The sequence below is a fragment of the Callorhinus ursinus genome, unplaced genomic scaffold (assembly GCF_003265705.2).
Source record: "Callorhinus ursinus isolate GAN/ISIS: 27379988/994484 unplaced genomic scaffold, GSC_fseal_2.0 scaffold25, whole genome shotgun sequence".
Lineage (NCBI taxonomy): Eukaryota > Metazoa > Chordata > Mammalia > Carnivora > Otariidae > Callorhinus > Callorhinus ursinus.
The window spans coordinates 37407204-37426930 of NW_027397087.1; the positions used below are offsets into that span (position 1 = coordinate 37407204).

The following is a 19727-nucleotide window of genomic DNA, read 5'->3' on the forward strand; positions in this document are numbered from 1 at the left end:
TGGACCCCGACTACATGCCAGGCACTGATCAGTGTACCTTATATGGATTATCTCATTTAATCCTCATAAAATCCCTGTGAGGGAAATACTATGATTGCGCCTATTTTACAGATGAGGAGACTGAGGCACAAGAAGCTGAGAAATTTGCTATGTATGGTGGATCAAGAATTAAGCCCAAACAGCCTGCCCCCAGAGTCCTACTTTTACCTTACGCAAGCTTCAGCTAAATCCTGAGGACGTCACTCTCCTAAACCCCAGGCACCTCGGAGTCGGGGGTGGGGTCAGCATCCCCCTGCCCCCCATGCTGGGGCCACTTCCTGCCTGTGCTAGGAAGGTCTACAGGATCCTTTGAGCATCCTGCCAGCAGCCATCTGCCGCTGTTCCATCTCGGGGACCCTGGTCGTGTTAGCACTTGGTTCATAGCCTTCCATTCCTCTCCAAACCCTGCCATCGTCCTGGGAGACTTCCACTCCATGTATCAACCCCAAACACCCAGCCCCTCATCGGCTTGGTGCCCTGACTCTACTGATCGCACATCAGTCACCCACTCCTGCAGCGGGGGATGGACAATGTCACCCTCTGCAGTGGCTCCATCTCTCACCCCAACCTCCTTTCCCTCCAGCTCTCTTAGCCGGTCCTGCCGAGTCTATTCTCTAGTGTCTGTCCCAGGAACCTTGAGTCACAGAATCCTCCTGCCTCCTCCCCTCCCCCGAGACGCAAGGGTCTAGCCCTTCTACCTCGCTCACCCGGTCCTTCTGGCACCCTCTTCACAAGATCACGCCCTGGATCACGGTCACCATTCACCTTTTGCATGTTTCCTGGGGACTGTGCAAAAAATCCCACAACCTCAGACCCATCCTGCTAAATATGTAAGCACCTTAGCTCCCGTGCCTCAGTTTCCTCATCCGGGTTTCCATACTCAACTGGCGCTCACCCCCACTCCCCCTACCTTCCAGGAGACCCTGGGAAGCCTTCCCCACCAATTCTCCTCCAGCAGCCACTTCCAAGTATCTTCTCTCTCCTCAAAGCTCTAAAACCACTCTTCTACCCCACTCTCAGCAGATAACACCACCTTCTAGTTCACAGAGAAAAGAGAAGCCACCAGAAGTTCCCCTTCCTCTTTCTGCCACCAGACTCTGACCCCTGCTTGCCTCTCCCTCATCCCTTCCCCCTCCTCCAGTCACAAAAGCATCAGCGACCCCTCCACCTGCCTCTTGACACGAGTCCCCTCTGCCTCCCCAGGGACCCTGACCCATAGGTTACCCCCTCTTGTATCTTCAGTCTCCCTCCCCAAGCGTCCTTTCCCATCAGCTCATTCTTTTAAGCTCCCTACATTTAAAAAATAAAATGAAACCATTCCCGAGTCCCAAATCCCTCTGCCTTACGTCTTCGCCCAGAGAGAAGCTTCCTGGGAGAGGCGTCACGGTGCCGGCTCGCTCCACTTCCATTGCCTCTTCCCACACTCCTGCCGACCCCTCAGCACCTGCACAGCCCACAGGGGGCTTTGTGGTCTGTTCCTGGCTGACCCTCAGCATCACCTGACACCACGGGCCGCTCCGCCGAGACCCTGGGTTTCCTCCCTTCTCTCTGCCTCCCTTTCCTTCCCCTGGAGGGGCTCCTCTTCCCCTGCGTGACCTTTAACTGTCTTTGTTCCTTTGGGCCCTGGCCTCTTCTCTCCCTCCACACTCTCCCTGGGTGACCTCGCCAGCTGCCAAGGCCTCCATGATTCCGCTGGCGTTCCAACCAGACCTCTCTCTTAAGCTCCACACCCATATGTTCACTTGCCGACTACACCTTTACACCTGGATGCCCCCGTCATTCTTGGCACGTCTAGATAACTAAACAGCTTCCTCCCAAATTCTTGTGCTCCCAGCACGGGTTCCTCCAGCCATCGAAATGCTCGATCTAGAAACCGGGGAGTTAGCCTCTACCTCCCTCACCTACCAACACCCAGCCAGTGGGACCGAGTCTCATCAGGACACCACCCGGCCTACCCCGTGGCTTCCTAGCTGAGCCCTTGGCCTTTCCAGGACCCTGCATACTTCAGGGGCCCGGGTGGGCTCCTCATGCCCCCAGCAATCCACACTCCACACTTTGCCAAGCCCAGAGTCCTTCTGTGTTCCCAACCTGACCCAGGCCCATTGTCATCCCCCAGGCCCTTCTGAATCTGGACTCTGCCTCCTTCCCACATCCTGTCACTCTTCCTCCCCCCATCGCTCTGCTCCAGACATACCAGCAGCTTTGCATGCCCAAATGCACCACACTTGCTGTCCTCGGGGCTGGCCTACACACCAGCGTCTGCCTGGGACTCTCCTCACCATCCCTGCCCAGCCCAAGCCCCTTGTTTCAGAGGAGGCGTCGCTTCTTTGTATCCTAAGAAATCTGATTAGGTGCCCCTTATATGCGTTGCCCTGGCATAGTATTTATCACACTATGACGATATTGTGTGTTTATATCTTGTGGCCTACGCGACTCTGAACTTGGCACTGGGCCTTTTACGTGGTGGGTCCTAATATATGTGTGAATGGGTGGGTGAATGAATGCACGCACGCCTTAGGACGCGAAGCTGAGTGACAGTGGCCCAGCAGAAGCCGTATGAAATGGCAGCTCACTGAGACCCACGAGGCGTTTACAGGCCTCGATGATCTGGGTGGAACGTGTCCTGTCCAAACCCCCAAGACCCCAAGACTCCCAGGAACATCCATCAGAGAGTGAAATGCTGAAACCCATAGTGGAAAAGTCACAGAGAAGGAAGGGCAGAGCCGGCGGGGGAGGGCGGTTGGGGGGAGAGGAGGGAGTAGCCGAACAAGAGACAGGCCAGGAGAAGCATGGGGTTTGGGGTTTCTGACAGAGTGGGGTGACAGAGGGGGCTGGTAGGGGGACACAGTGGCCTCAACCTAGGCATGACTGTTTCCACCCTGACCGGAACAGGCCCATGGTGGCAGAACACCCCCTCATTAGGGGCATGCCCTGTCAGTGGGGATTTTAAGGATTCTCCCTCCTCCTGAAACAGGAGGAGCACAGAGATCCAGGAGGTAGGGGTGGGGGAGGGGAGGAGGAAAGGGCAAGGGTAGGAAGGAGAGAGCCCCTCCTTCTCCTGGAATCCCCGTGTTGCCCCCACTTTGCAGACCCAGGATGAATCTTACGTCCTCAGCCCTGCCGTGTCCCCCCCAAGAGCAGAAACGATTGTTCTTCTTCTTCTGAGACATGAACACATAGCTGGGCCTGGGGTTGGGGAGTGAGGGGCTCAAGGGCCATTCCTAAAACTGTCTACTGCTAAACGGATGGGTGGACTAAAGGCCGTTGCCAGGGGGGGAAAGACTGCCAAAAATAACAAGTAGGAAACTACCCTAAAAGGTTAACACTGATCATGGCTATGTGGTGGGATTATGAGTGATTTTGTTTGCTCCATCACACACCTTTCTAGATTTCCTACACTCTGTTCTACTTTTAAATTCTACATTTTCTTAAAAATGGGCAAATATTTCCTTTATAATCAAAAAATGAAATCTGCCTTTAGCCAATGACCAGTGCCCCGTGCTGGGAAGAGTCCCCTCACTCGAGTCAGGAGAGAGACACACACTGGGTCCTCGGGGCAACTCCTAGGCAGGCAGCATAAACGTGCAGAAAGCATGTTAGCATGGCAGGGAGGTCAGGATGAGATTTTTTGGAGGAAGGCAGTGATAAAGGAGGGAGGAAGGCCATTTGAAGGGCAGGTGTGACAGGCAACAGAGACCACGTGCCTGCCCACAACACACACGTGGGCAGCCACACAGAAGAGCCTCCTTCCTTGTCTCCCTCCCTCCCAACCGTGAAAACTGGATCTTCGACCAATCCCTCCCTGCCCCCTCCCTGTCCAGGCTCCTGCTCAGTATTCTCTGGGGCAGAGCTGCTGCCCAGCCCTACACCCTCCCAGAGAAGCTGCTGGCTGCCTGGGAGCTGGATGGGGTCCTCCCCGCCTGTGCCCTGGGACTGGCATTGTAGACTCTCCCTCCCGCTCAGGCCGGAACTCCACACCCCACAACCTTCCAGAGCCAGGCTGGGCCCACAGCTCTTGCATCTGAGGGCATAACCCTGTCATCCTCACTGCCCCCCTCTTCTGGCCCAACCTCCCTGACTTGGGGTCTCCCCCCCATAACAGATGAATTGCTCTCTTCCTCCCACCTGCCTCTGGCCACTAGGCTCTATTTTTAACCCACCTCAGACTCTGACTCAGAATCACAGGGCTCCCAGGTAGCTGCTCCCTCGTCTGCCTGGGGCTGCCTCCAGAAGATTCAGAGCCAAGGGCATCTAGTGCTTGGTTTATGGGTGGGTAGCTGGGATTTGGTTGTATTTTTATTTTTTAAATTGCCTATGTGACTTAAGGAGGAAAATCTGGTTTTGGTTTTGAAGACCCAAGAAGACATGTTAAACTCCTGACATTCTGCAAAGTCCCTCCTGGTCCCGGGCTGAGGCCCTAGCATTTCATCATACGGTGAGGGCCAGTCTTGGCTATTCCCCAAGCAGAGGGGAGTGAGGGCTGTCACGGACGGATTCGTGATCTTTCCATCATACAGCACAGGGCTCTGCACACAAATCACTTGGGGATTTTACCAAGACACAGACAGGGATTTACGAAGTGTGGAGTGGGGGCTGACATCTGCATTGCAAATAGGCTCCCTAGTGATAGTAAGGCTGCTGGTCAGGGGACCACATGGAGTAGCCAGGCTATAGCAGACAGGTAGGGAGTTTAGGCATTCCAGTGTCTAAACACCTGGCTGTGTGGCCTCGGATAGATCACTTAACCTCTCTGAGCCTGTCTCCTCATGCGCAAAACGAGAACCCGAATCCCACCTCACAGGATTCTGGGAGAATTCAATGAGATATTTATAATACGTTATGCAGTGCAAATACTCAGTATAGGCTGGCTGTTATCATCACCATTATTATTCTTGTGACCACTAAGATGCAGGTCCTGGCCTGAGGGCTCTGGGGATACTGACACGTGTGGACCGGTCTCACCACAAGGAGCTCTCAGTCTTAGGGATGGACAGACCCACCCCTACAGGGGACCTGATGATCCAGACCAGTTCCATGGGCAGATGAGCCATAAGCTGGTGGGGGCGGGTAGTAAGGGGATTGTCTGGCTCCGCAGTGTGGGCTGGGGATAGCTGGAGGGGAAATTCAGCCAGGTTTGAGCATGTGGACAGAGAGGAACAGGGAGCAGCACCGCCTGCTGGGTACAAAAGCCCCAGAGAGGAGGCAGCCGGAGCGTGTCCACGGGTCAGGAAGCTCAGTGTTGCGGTTACGGGAAGGAGGCCCAAGCTACACAGGCAGGAGTCCAGCCCAGGGGCCTGAGAGTCTTGGGTTCTAGTTCCCTCTCCATCTCTAACCTGCTGTGTGCCCTGAACAAGTCCTTGCCCTCTCATAATCCTTTTCTCAGTTTCCCCATTGATAAGAGAGGCTGGAGCTGACGATCTCTAAAGACACGCCAATTCCATGAACCTCTGCAGTGCAGAGGCTAAAGAGGCCAGCCAAGGGCAGCTGGCCAGATGGAAAGCTCGCTGAGAGAAGAGTACAAACCGTGGAGAACTCTGGCCCCCTGTTCCCCCACCCAATACTGGTCTGAAGAGAAGTCGGGGGCATCCTGAACGTCAGACTGAGTAGTCCAGACTCTTCCGGGGCCGTGGGGAGCCACGAAGGTTGCAGAGGAAGAGAGATCCTCGGGGAAGGGATTGTGACGGCACAGCTGAGCATGGGCCCGGCCATAAGGAACGCCAAGATGTCAACCCAATGCTTCTCTGAAGGGCTGAGGCTTCCTCAGGAGACTTGAAGTCTGTGCACGCACAGATATGTTAATGTAAGAGTGAGTGTGCACACAGGCACACATACCCCGATGTGTATAGCAGGGTCATCTGCTCTATAGCGCCCCGAGATGCCAGGCTGCTGTGTTCCCTCAGGCTAGTGGCCTAACTTCTCTGAGCTTCACCCAATCTACAAGACTACCTGGGGAAAAATGGGGAGGCGCCGAGCAGCTGGAGCACTTGCCCGCCCAGCTTCCAGGCAGCAAAGGCTCAAGCACAGCTGCACGCACTCAGGAGACCGCAACGAAAATAGCATTTGGCTGAGGAGCAGTACGGGAGGGAAGCAACCTCAGGGTAACTTAGGTAGGAGAGCTCACCTGCTGCCGAAGGAGGGGGCACCGGGGTGAAGGGCGAAAGCCGCCGGACTCAGGGCGGAGGTGAGGACGCCGCCGCGGGAGGGCCGCCCCAGAGAAGCTAGCTAAATATTCACTCTGGGAGGGTCTACGTGGCCCCCTTCTTGTTGGGATCAGGGTTCCCTGGAGGGGCCTGGGCTCCTGAAACCACGAGCCAGATGGGACTCCACTGCCTTCCGTCTAGGAAAAACACCATCTGACAAGGACGCGGAGCAAGGGCCATGGTCCCTAGGGTCCCACCAGCCCCAGAGTTTTATAATTTCTGATTGCTAACACAAGAAAAGGTAACGACTCCCTGGAGAGGAGCCTATCACAAATGGGCTTGGATGGCAGGCTGGGGAGCGAGCATCTCACCCCCAGGCTCTGGGGAGCCCCGAGGGGCTGAGGCAGACGAGGTGCGGTCAGAAAGCTGCAGACCATTAGCGTGGGGAGGGCCTTAGAGATGCCCAGCTCACTGGCTCCTCAAGTGACAGAAGCAGAATCAATCTGGGTGCTCCCCCAAATCATACCCGCCCGGGGGGCCGCATTGGGAGGCCCAGGCGTCCATAATCGCACAAAGCTCCCAGGTGACTCCGCAGCCGGCCAATTCCAGCTCCGGGGTCTTGGGGTCTTGCTAAAACCCAGTCCCTCTCCGGAAGCACTGTCCACTTTCAGATGAGGAAAGCAAGGCGCAGGGAGGGGAGGTTTCGGTCCGGGGTCCTCACAGCTGGATGGGGCAGAGCTGAGCATCCACTGACCTCTCATTCACCACCGACCCCCTCGGCTCTGTCCTCAGAAGCTGTGGAGGAACACAGCGGGATGATGACTCCTCAGAGCCTCTGAGACAGGATGAACAGCTTGCCGCATTTCCTTCCCCTGCCAATTCCAAAGCCCATGGCGCTGCTGGCCTGCCCCCCAGGACTCCTCCAGGCGCAGCTGTCTAGTATGACCTGCACTCTCCCTGGATCCTCACCTCTGAACTCTTCCGGGGCCAGGTCTGAGCTTCCAGGAGGGGACAACTGTCCCCCAGAAGAGATGGCTGGGAGAAGGGGGTTGGGGTCCTTTGCCCAGCGAACAAAAAAAAGATAGCCTGATGATCCCACGGAGGCCATGATCTCATGCAGGGGGAGCAGACCAGATACCACACAACAAGCTGGGGAGCCTGCGCCCTGTCCCCCAGCACAAAGCGCCGGCAGAGCCTCCGCAGAAAGAGACCCGTGTGTCAGGAATTCCCACTGCCCCAGGAGCACAGGGACTGCACAACTCCAGGATCATGCCTGGATCAGCCTCTGGGAGGGAGGGAGGGAGGGAGGTTCTCATCAGCTCCACTCCTCAGCGGCGCTGTCCCTGCCCTGCTGGCTCAATTTGTACTAATGGGGTCAGGATTACTGGTTCAATACCTATTTGGGCAATTAGCTTTGCTCTCTTCTCAGCCTCAGACTGGGCCCTGACCCTGGACACTGAGACAGGAAAGGACTTTGCTGAGGTCATACAGCGGGACAGGAGGAGGGTTAGGAGGGCAAACTCGGCGTGGGAGGGGTGGGCAGTTACAAGCTAGGAAAGCTCAGGAGGAGAGAACCAGGGGCTCCAGGGTGGGCCAGCCCCGATGCTGCACAGACGGGCCCCAGCTGCAGCGTCTCCCCTGCTGGACCGTGTTTCTTCTAGAAGGTGCTGATGGCCCTGATGAGGCCTGTGGGTCTTTCCTGTCCCTGCAGAAGGGAAAAGCGCCCTGTATCCTCTGACGGACGATAGTGGGGAGAAGCTGGCTTTGGCAATGAGTGGCTGGGGACTCGTGTTAATCATTGACAGGGGCTGCTCCAGGAACTGCAGGGTAATTACTTCTGGGCTCCAGGCCACGCACTCAGTGACATTAATGCGGCGGCCACACCTGCCTTCCGGGCGTAGTACAGCAAGAGAAGGGGGCTGTCTCAGAGGTTGGGCAGCTGGGGCCAGGGCCAGGAGAGCTCCCTGAGCCACAAGGACCCAGGGGGAGAGGCCAGGGAGACAGGCACACACATGCAAATATATGCACACATACTCAGACATCATTAGGGTCAAGACCCAGGGCAGTGGGGAAATAGTCCTCAGGGGAGAAGCACAGAGCTTAATAAGGACAGGTCCAAAGAGGCAGATCTTGAGTAACCTGCCCTTAGTGCCTACCAACACCCACCCCAGCGCCTTAGCTCCATCTCCCAGAAACCTACTTCCAAGAAAGTGTGCAGAATGGTTCTCTCTTTCCTTCAAATCCAGCTCAGATCTGCTTCCTCCAGGAAGCCTTCCCTGACCATCAATCCGTACTGATCTACCCTAAAAAGGAGCTAAAATCCTATTCTCTTCTTTGCTGGGCGGGTAGTGACCCCGGTCCTCCATAACGGATGAGAACAGTCTTGGAATGGAGCAGCTGATCTCTGAGGGGGCATGGCCCACCCTGCCCTTAAGCTTGCCCCTCCCCAGGCCCAGAAGACTATTAGCCAGCCCCATGTTATGTATTAATTTCTGAAAGCCTTGTTCACGCAGACATAACACGTCCACCCACACGGATAAATGCTTAGACAGACACAAAATCATCAGCAGCCAATTATCAGGCCCCCGCAGCTGCCAGGAGCAGACCCGCAGGCCCCGCGGCTGGCTCCGCAATTTGAGGAGCTAGGAGTGCGGTGGGGTGTGGGGAGTACCTCCATCAAGCCAGCACACATCCCTGCCCAGCCCCGAGCACCGCTGTGCAGAAGCTGCGAGCTGGCTGCCTGGCTGGGAAGACAGACACCAGCCCCAGACAACCAGAGAGCAGAGCGGGGCACGGAGCCGTCACGTGGGAGATTTGGTGGCTTCGGCGTCGAAGGTAGTGGAACCGTTGTTTATTTATAATTTGTACTCGCCCTCCCAGAGAGGCCCAGAGGCAGCTGGCTCAGATGCTGAGAGGTGTAGGAGCTCAGGGAGCTTAGAGAAAGGGAGGGCTTCTTACAGGGGAGGGTCCCAGGTGGGGTGGGCCACATGCCCACCTTGCCCCAAGGCCTGGGGCCTCTGGGAGGCACTGGGGTTGGTTCCGAGGCTGTGTTCAAGGACTCCAGCTCCTGACGCCAGACCAAGGCCTTATCTTGGTCTCAGGTTGAACCCGGATTCTGGCCACAGCGTGGGCCTAGACTGTGGCCTCAGAGAGAGCTGACCTTGATCACACCCTGAGCCCCGACCCTGGACACACAGTCCTGAACCAGGACTCCACTTCCTCACTTCTCTGAAGGAGGTAATGGATAAACCACGTGACCTCCTATTTCTCTGGTGGAGAGAACACAGGTTCCACTGGCTACCTGTCCCCTTCCCCTAGGAACCCTAATCATATCCAGATGCATCAACCATATCCAGGCATCTGGATATGGTTCCAAAATCCCAGAATCTTCCATGCCAGTCAGGATCCTGATCTGGCAGCCCCAGGAGCAGAGCAACCCCAGAGTTGGGGGGGGGGGCGTCAGGGCAAGCATGTCCCAGCCTCCAGACGCTGCATTTTCAGATACGGAAAGACTCCCTTCTCACTGGGTCAGCTTAAATTAAGAAGGGACTCAGAAAATACCTATCACCGCAAAATTTGGTAATGGAGCTGGGACAACTGGAAAAAGGTCCAGTGACTGAGCGCCTGGGTGGCTCAGTCGGTTAAGCATCTGCCTTCGGCTCAGGCAGTGATGGAGCCCTGCGTCGAGCTCCCTGCTCAGCAAGGAGTCTGCTTCTCCCTCACCCTATGCCCCTCCTCATATTCTCTCTCTCATGCTCTCTCTCTCCCTCAAATAAATACAAAATCTTAAAAAAAAAAAAGCCAAAACGCTCCAGTGACAAGACCATTCAGGACCTCTGGTTGGGGTCTAGGGATAGACTGTGGAATGTTAAAGACCTTTGCAGCCAGATGTTACATACCCCACTGGGTTCTGATTTCATCTCTGACATGGACTTATTCTGTGACCTTGGGCCAGGGGCTCTCCCTTTCTGGTTCTTTGCTCCCCTTTGATAAAATGAAGGCTTTAGGCCAGGGGTTTGCTAAGGCTTATTAAATCTCCCATGCCAGCTCAGCCCTGTCACCCCACAGCCCTCCACACTGATAATGTGTGGTCAAACATTATCTGCAATGTTTTCATTCTCAGGAGAATGTTTGTAATTTAGCTTTTTAAAGCTAACAAAAAAGAAGGAGGAGGAGACAAAGAGGTACAAGAATGTGTTTCGAATCCTTGGGACCAGGTTCTGGTGCTTCATCGCTGCATGATTCAGGGCAAATCTTTTTCTTTATCCCATCAGAGACTCAGTTTCTTTATCTGTAAACTGGGGATAACAGAACCTATTGTTCAGGCCACCATGTAGAGTAAATAAAATATGAGATATAAAGCTTCTAGCAGTTTGGTACCTGTTACAGATAGTTCATAAATGATGGTTACTGACCTGGGAATCCAGTCTGGTCTGGATTCTGATCCTGGCTCTAGTCTCTGCTGGGCTGAATCGAGGGTTGTGAACTCAGAAGCCTTACAAGGGTCATCAGCTCGGCGGGTGGGGGAGGCGTGAACGATTCGGCTGGGTATGGGATGTTAGGGACAGTGGGCAACCGGAGAGCAAACGCCAAATGAAATGGGACAGCCTCTAGTCTGCTCCAGCTGCCTGCTGTGGTGTGGGAACGTGGGGCCAGAGCTGCCAGAGTTTCCAATTTTTCAGAGGAAGCCCGAAAGCCAAATTTTTATGTCACATCTTTCCATTTTAAAACTGTCTCAGATTTGTTATGACACACTATGCTGCCTAAACAGAACACATCTGGGTGCTGCCTTTGGTCCACAGGGTGCTGCTTAGCAACTTCTGATCTAAGTAGTGCTGTCTCATCTTGAGCACTCTTGGTGACAGGGAGCACACCCTCGCTTTGTGCTGCTTCCACCCTGATTCTGGGCAGGTGCTGATGATGAAGAGTGTCTTTGAGTGGCCTCCTAGGCTTTGGAATCACCGATTTCCAGGGCCCTGGCAGTGCTTTCTCAGTAGAGCCTGGCTGGCAGAGAACATCCTCTGCAAAGCCAAGGCAATGCCCCTGCCCTCCCCACGGCCCGCTCTGGCTGGGAAACGTGGATTCTTCAATATCCCCTGGGCCCAAGCAGGACCGCCTGGCCGGCCTTAGTAGCCCTTCTATTAATTAGCAACTGGCAGTCACAGCTTTGTAAGAGTCCTTGAGCCAAGCAGTGTATGTGCTGGAGCTGGCTGCCTCCTTGGATATGTGACAAGCCCCTCCTCCCCACCTGGGCCAGAGGGGACTGCACCTTCTACTCTGGGCGAATTCCCCCAGGATGGCCAGTGTTGTCACAAGGGGCCACTCAGGCTGCTATGACACTGTCAGCTCCGTCATCTGTATGTGACCTGCTGCCTTCCAGGGTGGGAGGGGCAGAGAGAAGTGACAGGTAAGTCCAGCCCACGGGGGAGGCTCCTAGGCATGGCGCAGGGCAGTGGAGGGGGCATTGAGGTCCAGACAACCACCCCCATCACCCGACAACCTCAAAGCGCCAAAGCAGCTCCTTTTACTGGATGTCTCTTCCTATTCCCAGGCAGCCACTGTCAGGGCCACCTCACACCCACTCTCCTGCCCTGACACCTCTGGACTCTCTGGTTGACATCTGTTCCTTCCCAGAAACCTCCCTGCAGCCCAGCGGTCGCTGCACTCCCTGCCCCTGCTCCTCCAGCCAGGCCCACCGCTCTGGCCCTTTGAATGGGAGAGAAGCCACCCAAGCAATGGGACAAGACTGGTTCGTAAGGGCCCTCCGGCTATGTGGCCTCCCTCTACTCACCCCACCCCATCGGCCAGCGTCCAGGGCCAGCAGGGTCCAAGCCGCAGTGCAGGAGGGGAGGAAGGCTGTGAATCCAACACCCCCAAGCGTTTGGCTGACCTCTGTGGCTAAGGGTTGCTCAACCTGGTTCAGAGAAGTCACCCTGCTGTGCTCAGTGCTAGGGGCCAACAGGAGAAGACAGAGTCTCTGCCCTCAGGGAACTCAGTCAGGGAGCCCAGGCTAAGCAGAGAACATACACATGATCTGAAGCCCAGTCCTCCGAGCTCGGCTCTGGGCTGGGCACCAGCAGCATCAGCATCACCTGGGCCCGTATCAGAAATGCAGACTCTCAGACCCCGCCCTTAATTCTGACCTGATGAGTCAGAACCTGTAGTTTCACAGGATCCCCAGGCGAGTTGGATGACATGACAATGTGAGAAGCACTGCATTTGAACAAACCCACAGCTCCATCCAAATGCCCTGAGGTTGTCAGGCCGGGGACAGATGGATGATGGTGGGTGGCCGTGTGGCCCGAGAAGGCATCCCAGAAGACCCAGGGGCCCGAAAGCAGGGGAGAGGAGGGCAGATGGACAGGCAGACAGACAGGCAGACAGCCCAGCGCTGTGGGAGGCAGGCCACCTGACAGCCCAAAGCCTCACAGCTCACAGCAGCTAAGGGAACAAACAGGGGCAGGGCTGGGCAGGGGAGCAGCCCCCAGCCTCGTCACGTAGCAGTCACACCACGGGGAACTGAAGCCTTGCCACGGGGAAAACCTGGAGCCCTGGCTCCCCGCCCCGGTGACACAAGGGGCCCGGCCCCATGGGGCTTCTGCGCACCCCGCATCCCGGGAGCTCTTGGGCCCTGAGCTGGGTGCTGGCCTTTGCCCCCAGCCCAGTCTTGTCAGGATGAACATGTCCTCATGACTGGAGAATCCTGCTGCCCCCTGTGCCAGCTAACAGCACTGCCTGGGCAGCTCACCTTGGAATTCCCCTCTGCACCAAGGCGCCCTTCCCCCTCCCCTGGCACCGCGAGGCCTGCAGCTCCTTTAGGGCCTGGCTTTCTACACTACAACAGATAAGAGTGAGTGCCCATATTCCTGAGAGCAGAAGGCGCATTCTTGGGCAATGGCCTCCAGGAAGCCCCCCCTCCCACCAACCCAGAGCCGGGCTGCTCCCTCCTTCCTCCTCACCACCTCCTATGCAAACAGTCCGGCCTCTGGTTGAAGGGGAGAAGCTGGGTGTAGGACTGAGGAAACAGAAAAGTAGTGCCCACACTGCCTCCTTCTGCATCTGACTCTGCTCCATTTTCGTGCCCATCCTGCCAGCAAAGGGAGGCCCCGGCCTCAGGTTACAGACGGCCCCAGGGAGCCCAAGCTCCAAGAGGCTAGCACCTGCCCCTGCCAGGCCAGGCACTCTTTGCTGGGATGGTCTAGAGAGAGTGTGGTTCACACCCTAGATGGTCTTCAACTTAAGAGAGTCCACAGACCCCAGAAATTGAGTGTCCTGTTGTGTCTGGATATACGTGCCTCTTTATCGATAGACACTCTATGGTTTCCTGCAAGTTCTCACTTAGGTCCCTGACACAGGTTCAGAACCATTGGCCTGAGCCAAGGACAGAGACCCACGTGGTCCACCCAGGACTATGGGAAGGAGGCAGTGAGAGTGGGGGCGGGGCGGGGCTCCCAGCAGCATCATGATCTCCGACAGTGTACTGGAGCTGCTTACCTCCACAGGGTGACCACAGGTGTACAGGTCTGACGTGAGCAACAGGATTCCCATTGTCCTAGATGGGAAAACTGAGGCTCAGAGAAAGCTCATAAGCCGAGCAGATAGGGCTGGGCAAGTGATGTGACGGGGGCAGTGGCAGTGCCAGGGGCCGGGGGCCCGCATCAGAAGTCAGGGTGAGGTCACCCTTGGGACTTATCAGACCCCTGGTCCAGGTTCCATGGTTTCAGAGTCCAGCGGTTTCTGTCCCAAGGAAAAGACCCTTTAGGGCACTTCTTCCCTTCCCTTCTTCACAGCTTCAAAAGGCTCAGGCTAGGAGACGGAAGAGCAGAGGGATGAGAAGGACCAAGCTTCTGTCTGCCTCCACTTTCAGGGCCAAGCTAGAGTTTGGGGCACAGGAGTGCCCCATCACTGACATCCCACGTGGGGATTTCCCTGCCAGCCCCCAGGTCTGCCCACACAGCTCCAAGACACCTGCTCAGACAGACACCGAGGCATACACACATCCAGGCAGAGCCCCTGAGCCTGACACTTGAAAGCCTGACAGGCTTCTGGGAACAAAACCAGGTACATTTCACTCGGATCCCCACTCCTTTCCTCTCTCTTTGGAAAAACACTATGTTTTATTTGTTCCGGGTTCCTGCTGCCCAGCTGGGCTCCCAAGACATGGCTCATGTGGAAGAAAGGACCCACCCAGGACCCAAGAGCTCAAGCAGCCTTGGGCAGGAGCCCAGGGAGCACTGCCCTGAGGGGCTGGCTGTGTGTCCTGGTCTCTTCCCTTACCAAACCTTAATATAAATTTTAAAAGGCAACTGGGAAGTGGGAGGTTCGGGTGGGGGGGGGGGCAGACAAGCCTGTAGAGCCCGGAGGAGCCATGCGATAGCTGGGGCCATGGTGAGGAGAAGGGCAAGCAGCCCAGAAAAGCCTCTCATTAGCCATGGCTGCAGGTCCCTCGGAGTGGAGTCCACTCAGCCCTCAGAAAAGGCACCCAACCTTCCCCCCGCAGGAACAGGAGATGCCAGAAGCAGCCCATGACAGTGAGCCCTGAACTCCAAACTGCAAAATCAATCTATCATGGTTTGCTGGAGATTCTTTATTAAACCAATTCTGCTGGATCAATGCTTCCTGCCCGTCGAAATGATGAATAAATCCTCAACTGGCCTGAGCAATGCTTGCAGAAGCTCTTCTGAGGCTGAGCTGAGCAGTGGGGAAGGGCTCCATGCAGAGGCCCATTGGCCAGTGGCTGAAACTCAGCTTCGGGTGTTGGTGGGGGTGAGGCCAGTTTGAGTAGTGGGTTTCCTAAGCTTAGAAACTCAGCCAGGCCCTTGCCTCTTTGACCTTGTGCAGATGAGACCAGCTGTTTTGGCCTAGAGGGATGACCACTGCCCCTCCAGACACACACACAGACGGTCTTTCTTGGATTTCTTTTCTTACACTCCACCCAGCCCCAGAGATGTGTGCTTCCAGCCCCCTGTCTCTGCAGCTTGTGGTACAAACACAGATTCAAAGCCCAGTCTGACCCTTATCCTGTTGCCCATTTATCAATCCTGTGGCATACACCCCTCTCGATCCCCGCCCCCCGCCCCCCCCCCATGTCCCGGCAGCCTGCAGTTAGTGAGAGAGTCTGCAGCAGGGGGACTGCAGACAGACATGCCAAGAGAGGAAGAGGAAAAGGAGGGAGGGGGGGGGGGGGGGGGGGGGGGGGGGAGGTTCCCATTTATGCAATCAACCCAGTCCGAACCCTTCACCATCCAGGGTAAGGGGAGACTGGGAAGGCAAGGCCCAGTTCCCAGAAGGTGCTCAATCAAAGCCTGTTGTCTGTGGAGGCCCGGCACGCTTGGGGTTGGCCCCTCGCACCCCCCACATCCCACGCAATGGGGTTGGCGAGGAGAACCCTGACCAGAGGCTTTCCGACAATGAAGACAGCGGGGAGACGAGCAAGGGAAGGGAGGGCCCCTCAACGCTCTCAAGCGGTGGATACTGGTACAGCCTACCTGCTACCACCTCTAGGGAGTTCCGAGGGAGGAGGAGAAGCCCAGGACACCCAGAGGGTGCAGGAGTTACAACTCCTGCCCATTCCTTCCTAGTTCAGGCTGGGAGCCTTAAGTCCTAACACTGACCGGAGGGGAGGAACCTGGTCCTGGGGAGCAGCCACGGTTCCTGATGGGAGGGTCCCACATTTGCTCACACAACTTGCAGACTATGCTTGTCTGTTTAGCCTGTGGCTTCCCACACTCTCTGGAATGGGAACCCTCGATATTAGGGTTACGAAGAGCAGTCCCTCGGAGAAAGGAAAGGTGGGGTGGGGGGGCTCTTGTCACCACTATTTTAAGCCATCGAGTGTTGCCTGACTGGTCACTCCCAGCACGAGAAATCTCTCTCATTGGATGGAAAATGGCTTTGCTCTCATTACAAACCTAGCTTCCCTGGAGTTTGCAAAGAGGGCTCTGGGTTGGCAAAATGCTCATTTATATTGGCAGGCTAGCAGGGTAGGCAGGGAAAGGAGCTAAATAGGGGGCAGGGCTGAGAGAGAGAGAGAGAGAGAGAGGGAGATGGAGAATGAATGAGACCCAGCTTTAGAGAGTGAATGCTTTTCAGACCCTCACTTCAGTTCTGTGTATCAGAAAAACTCAGGGGGGTGCTGAGGGGCCCCAAGACCTTGACTGGGATGGGGGGCATCCCTTATTTCAACTTCAGAGGCAATCACCGATCTCCTGTTTTGCAGATACCCCCACAGGCCCCGAGTGGTATCTGCTCCTCAGTGGCATCTGACTCAAGTGATGGGGGAGGGGGCAGGGTCCCTCTCCCCCACTGGCAGTCACACCATTTGTTTGCTGACCCGTGACTGACCCGGGAGAGTCCTAGTAGCTACTGGAGCTTGGGTCTCTGCGGTGAGAATGGGGCACTGGATAAGCCTGGGGTCACAGGACAGCCGCTCATCAGTCAGGACACCAGGCATCTTCCCTGACCACTGTGAGCAAGGTCATCCTATCCTGCTGGTCTGGGTACCAGGTGCCCAGGGTGCCTGCCCCGGGCCCCCCAACTTGCCATGAGGGTCTGGACCCAGGGATAAGGTGGGCATGGAGGACTTTTATCCTGGACCTCAGTCCTCCGGGGGCCCAGCTCTCCCTCCCCAGCTGCAGCTTCCCAGGGCACCAGGAGATGCTAATGCTTGGGGTCAGTGCCCAAGGAGCTGGCACCTCTGCCAAGAGGTCTGTCTCCCTTCATGGCCCTGCTCGTGAGGCGGAATGACCTGGAACTGCCTCTAGGATGGCCACCCTGACTCTGCAGCCCAGCACAGGGAGGTGGGATGTGTGGCTTAAAGTGGCAGAGCCTACTCCTGGCTGCCTGCAGGGCTAGGCCAGGCTCAGAACACCTTTTCAGCCGGCCTCTAATGTGGCCCAGATCCCAAGAGGGCGAGGACTGGAGCCTGGAACAGAGAAGAAAGTTCCCAGCGCGGTGCAGGAGGAGGTCTGGGGGTGTCTTGGTTCCTAGAGGCGCCCCACTTCTCTCGGAGCTCCCCGCGCGAGGAAGGAAAGTTAACTCCGGCTGAGAGGTAGGGCTGAGAGAGGAAGCATGCCTGCGACCCCTCAGGGAACCCAGAGGATCCCGTCGGCCTCCCTACCTGAAGTCGCTGTAGGGGTGGATAATCCAAAATCCGGCCGACTTCACCCTCTCCTGCTCGCGCTCCACGGCTTTCTGGCTGCCAAACATCCTCAGGGAGAATTTGTTGACCCCGGGCTGGAGCATTGCTCCGAACTGGCGCTGCATGAAGCCGGCCTGGCCCAGGCGCACCTCGGCCTCGGGGAGGATCTGGTCGCCGGCGGCCGCGCCTCCCTCCACTTTGATAGCGGTGTCCACCGAGGGCTGCTCGCAGGAGACGGAGGCCGGCTGCGGCGGCTGCTGGGGCGGCGGCGGCGAGGCTGCGGGCTGAGCCGAGGCGCCGGGGCGCTCTGGCTCGGCCGCCAGGCCCGGGGGCGTCCTGTCCTCTCCGGGGGACGCGTCGCCCTCGGCGATGAGCCGCCGCTCCTCCGCGGAGTCATGCAGGTGCCCGTGACTGCTGCCGCCCCCCGCTCCGGCGCCGCCGCCGCCGCCCCGGCTGCCCAGCGAGGCCAGACTCCCGCGGAAGCGCCTGCAGTCGCCGTTGGTGCTGGACTTGCCCGCGCCGCGGGCCGGCCCCTCGCCGTCCGCCGCCCCGAGGGCCGCGCCCCGGGGCTCCGTGCCGCCCGCGGCCGCCGAGGGTGAGGGCGAGGGCAGCGGCCGCAGCCGGATGCTCCTGCGGCTGGGGTCCTGGCGGCCCCCAGCCCCCTCCTCCTCGGCGTCCTCTTCCTCGTCCATGATCCACGCCTTGGCCCCCACCTGCTGCGGAAGGCTGTAGAGACGCTTGCGCATGGACGGCGGCAGCTTGTCCATGGCGCCAGGGGCCGAAGCCCGGCCGGGGCAGGGGCGCGGGTGCGGCGCCGCCGACCCGCTCCAGGTCCGCCCGCCGGTCACTCCGCCCGCGGGGACGCGTCCTTCGCCGCCGGCTCCGGGTCGCCTCAGGCGCCCATGCTTGGGCAGGCTGGGTGCCGCGGGGAGGCTCCCAGTCCGGCTCCGGGTCCCCGGGCTCGCCGCGCTGCGCCTCCTCCCGGGCCAGGCTGGGCGCGGGGACCCCGCGCTCCCTCCCTCTCTCCCTCCCGCGTTCGGGGGCGCGGCGCGCGGCCCGGCTCCAGGCGCCCCGCCCCCGCGGGGAACAATGGGCGCGGGTAGAAGCGGCGCTGCGGCCGCGGAGCTCGGAGAACCGCTCTGGAGCGCGAAGCGCACGACCCGCGCGCCTCCCGGGCGTGCGTCCCGCGGGCCGGCGGGCTGTCAGTCTGTCCCGCCGCCTCGGCTTTGTGGCCAGCCACTCGCGAGCTCGCCTCGCCTCCTCTGGCCAAGCCCGGCCGGCCGGTCCCGGGGCTCCCGCCGCAGGCGAGCGGAGCCCAGCGGCCCGCCGGGCTTACATCAGCGGCCGCCTCCCCCGGAGCGCCCTCCGGCAGCGCTCGGCTCCCGCGCCCCGGAATATTCATGAAGCCGCCGCAGCTCGCGGGTTGCCATAGGAGCGGCTCCCGCAGCCGGGCCTGCCTACCTGGGCTTCTTAAAGGAGCAGCCGCGCGCGGGCCGGGGACCGGGAGGGGGGCGGGGGGCGGGGGGCGGGCCCCACCGGGGCGCAGGGTGGACCCTCGCCAGACCTTAGCGGCTGGGGGGAGAGGCGTCCTTAATCCTACACCCTCAAATACCTTTCCTTGGCCAAGGCTGGGAGCGCGCCCCAAGTCTAGGATTCCAGCTTGGGCTGCGAATTTCCACCCCAAGACTGGGCGGGGGGAAGGGGCGGGGGACGGGGTTTCCCGATCTCTCCTTCTCCGAGCTCTAGGTTCGCCTTTCCGCGGCGGTTTAGCTTCTCAGCCGAGTCTCCGACCCACCTCTAGGGAGGCGGGCGGGTCGTCTGGATGCGGAGCCCCAGGCCTTTCCGCCAGGCGCCTGGAGAAGGGGTTTCCAGGAAATGCGCTGCCTCTGGGCTGCTCCCGGGGTTTTCCTGTGAGACGGGCGGGGGGCGAACCCCCGCCGGTCTTTCCCCTGCGGAGCCTCGCAGCAGCCTAGCAAGGAGGGCGTGGGGAAAACCCCGGGAGGCACCGGGCGCGCGAGTGAGACCCAGGCCTTCGAGGTAAGACTTCGAGGAAATGCGCCCACAGCTGACGCGGGGTCGGATCCCCGTGCGCACCTCCCCGCGGGTGGTTCAGGTGGGGGTTTCTGAGACCAGCGGGGCTGCAGCGGGGAGCCAATAGGCAGGCTGCTTTGGCGGCCTGGCACTCTGGGGCTAGCTGTGGACCTTCATCCTGGGTTCCCATCCAAATTGTGACACCCCTATGTGGACCAACGCTAGAGGAGTTCCCGCTCCATCCAGGCCCCCTACCCCCAAGCAGCTATACAATCCCCTCCCCCTGTGAGTCTGCTCCCCACCCCCACCCACAGGCCAGCAGGCCATCCAGCTGTGTGTCCTCTCTCTGTTTACCGTCTCCGGGTTTATGGACAAAT

The 19727-nt window shown here is 58.4% G+C and overlaps 1 protein-coding gene across 1 annotated transcript in view; it reads right to left on the minus strand.

Moving 5' to 3' along the window:
• HCN4 (hyperpolarization activated cyclic nucleotide gated potassium channel 4) overlaps positions 1-18315 on the minus strand; it is a 41522-nt gene extending 23207 nt beyond the window's left edge. Inside the window, exon 1 of the mRNA XM_025884568.2 lies at positions 17299-18315. Coding sequence (XP_025740353.1) covers positions 17299-18086 — 788 coding nt within the window. The 5' untranslated portion in view covers positions 18087-18315. The remainder of the gene's footprint in view (positions 1-17298) is intronic.
• Between the last annotated feature and the right edge of the window lie 1412 nt (positions 18316-19727).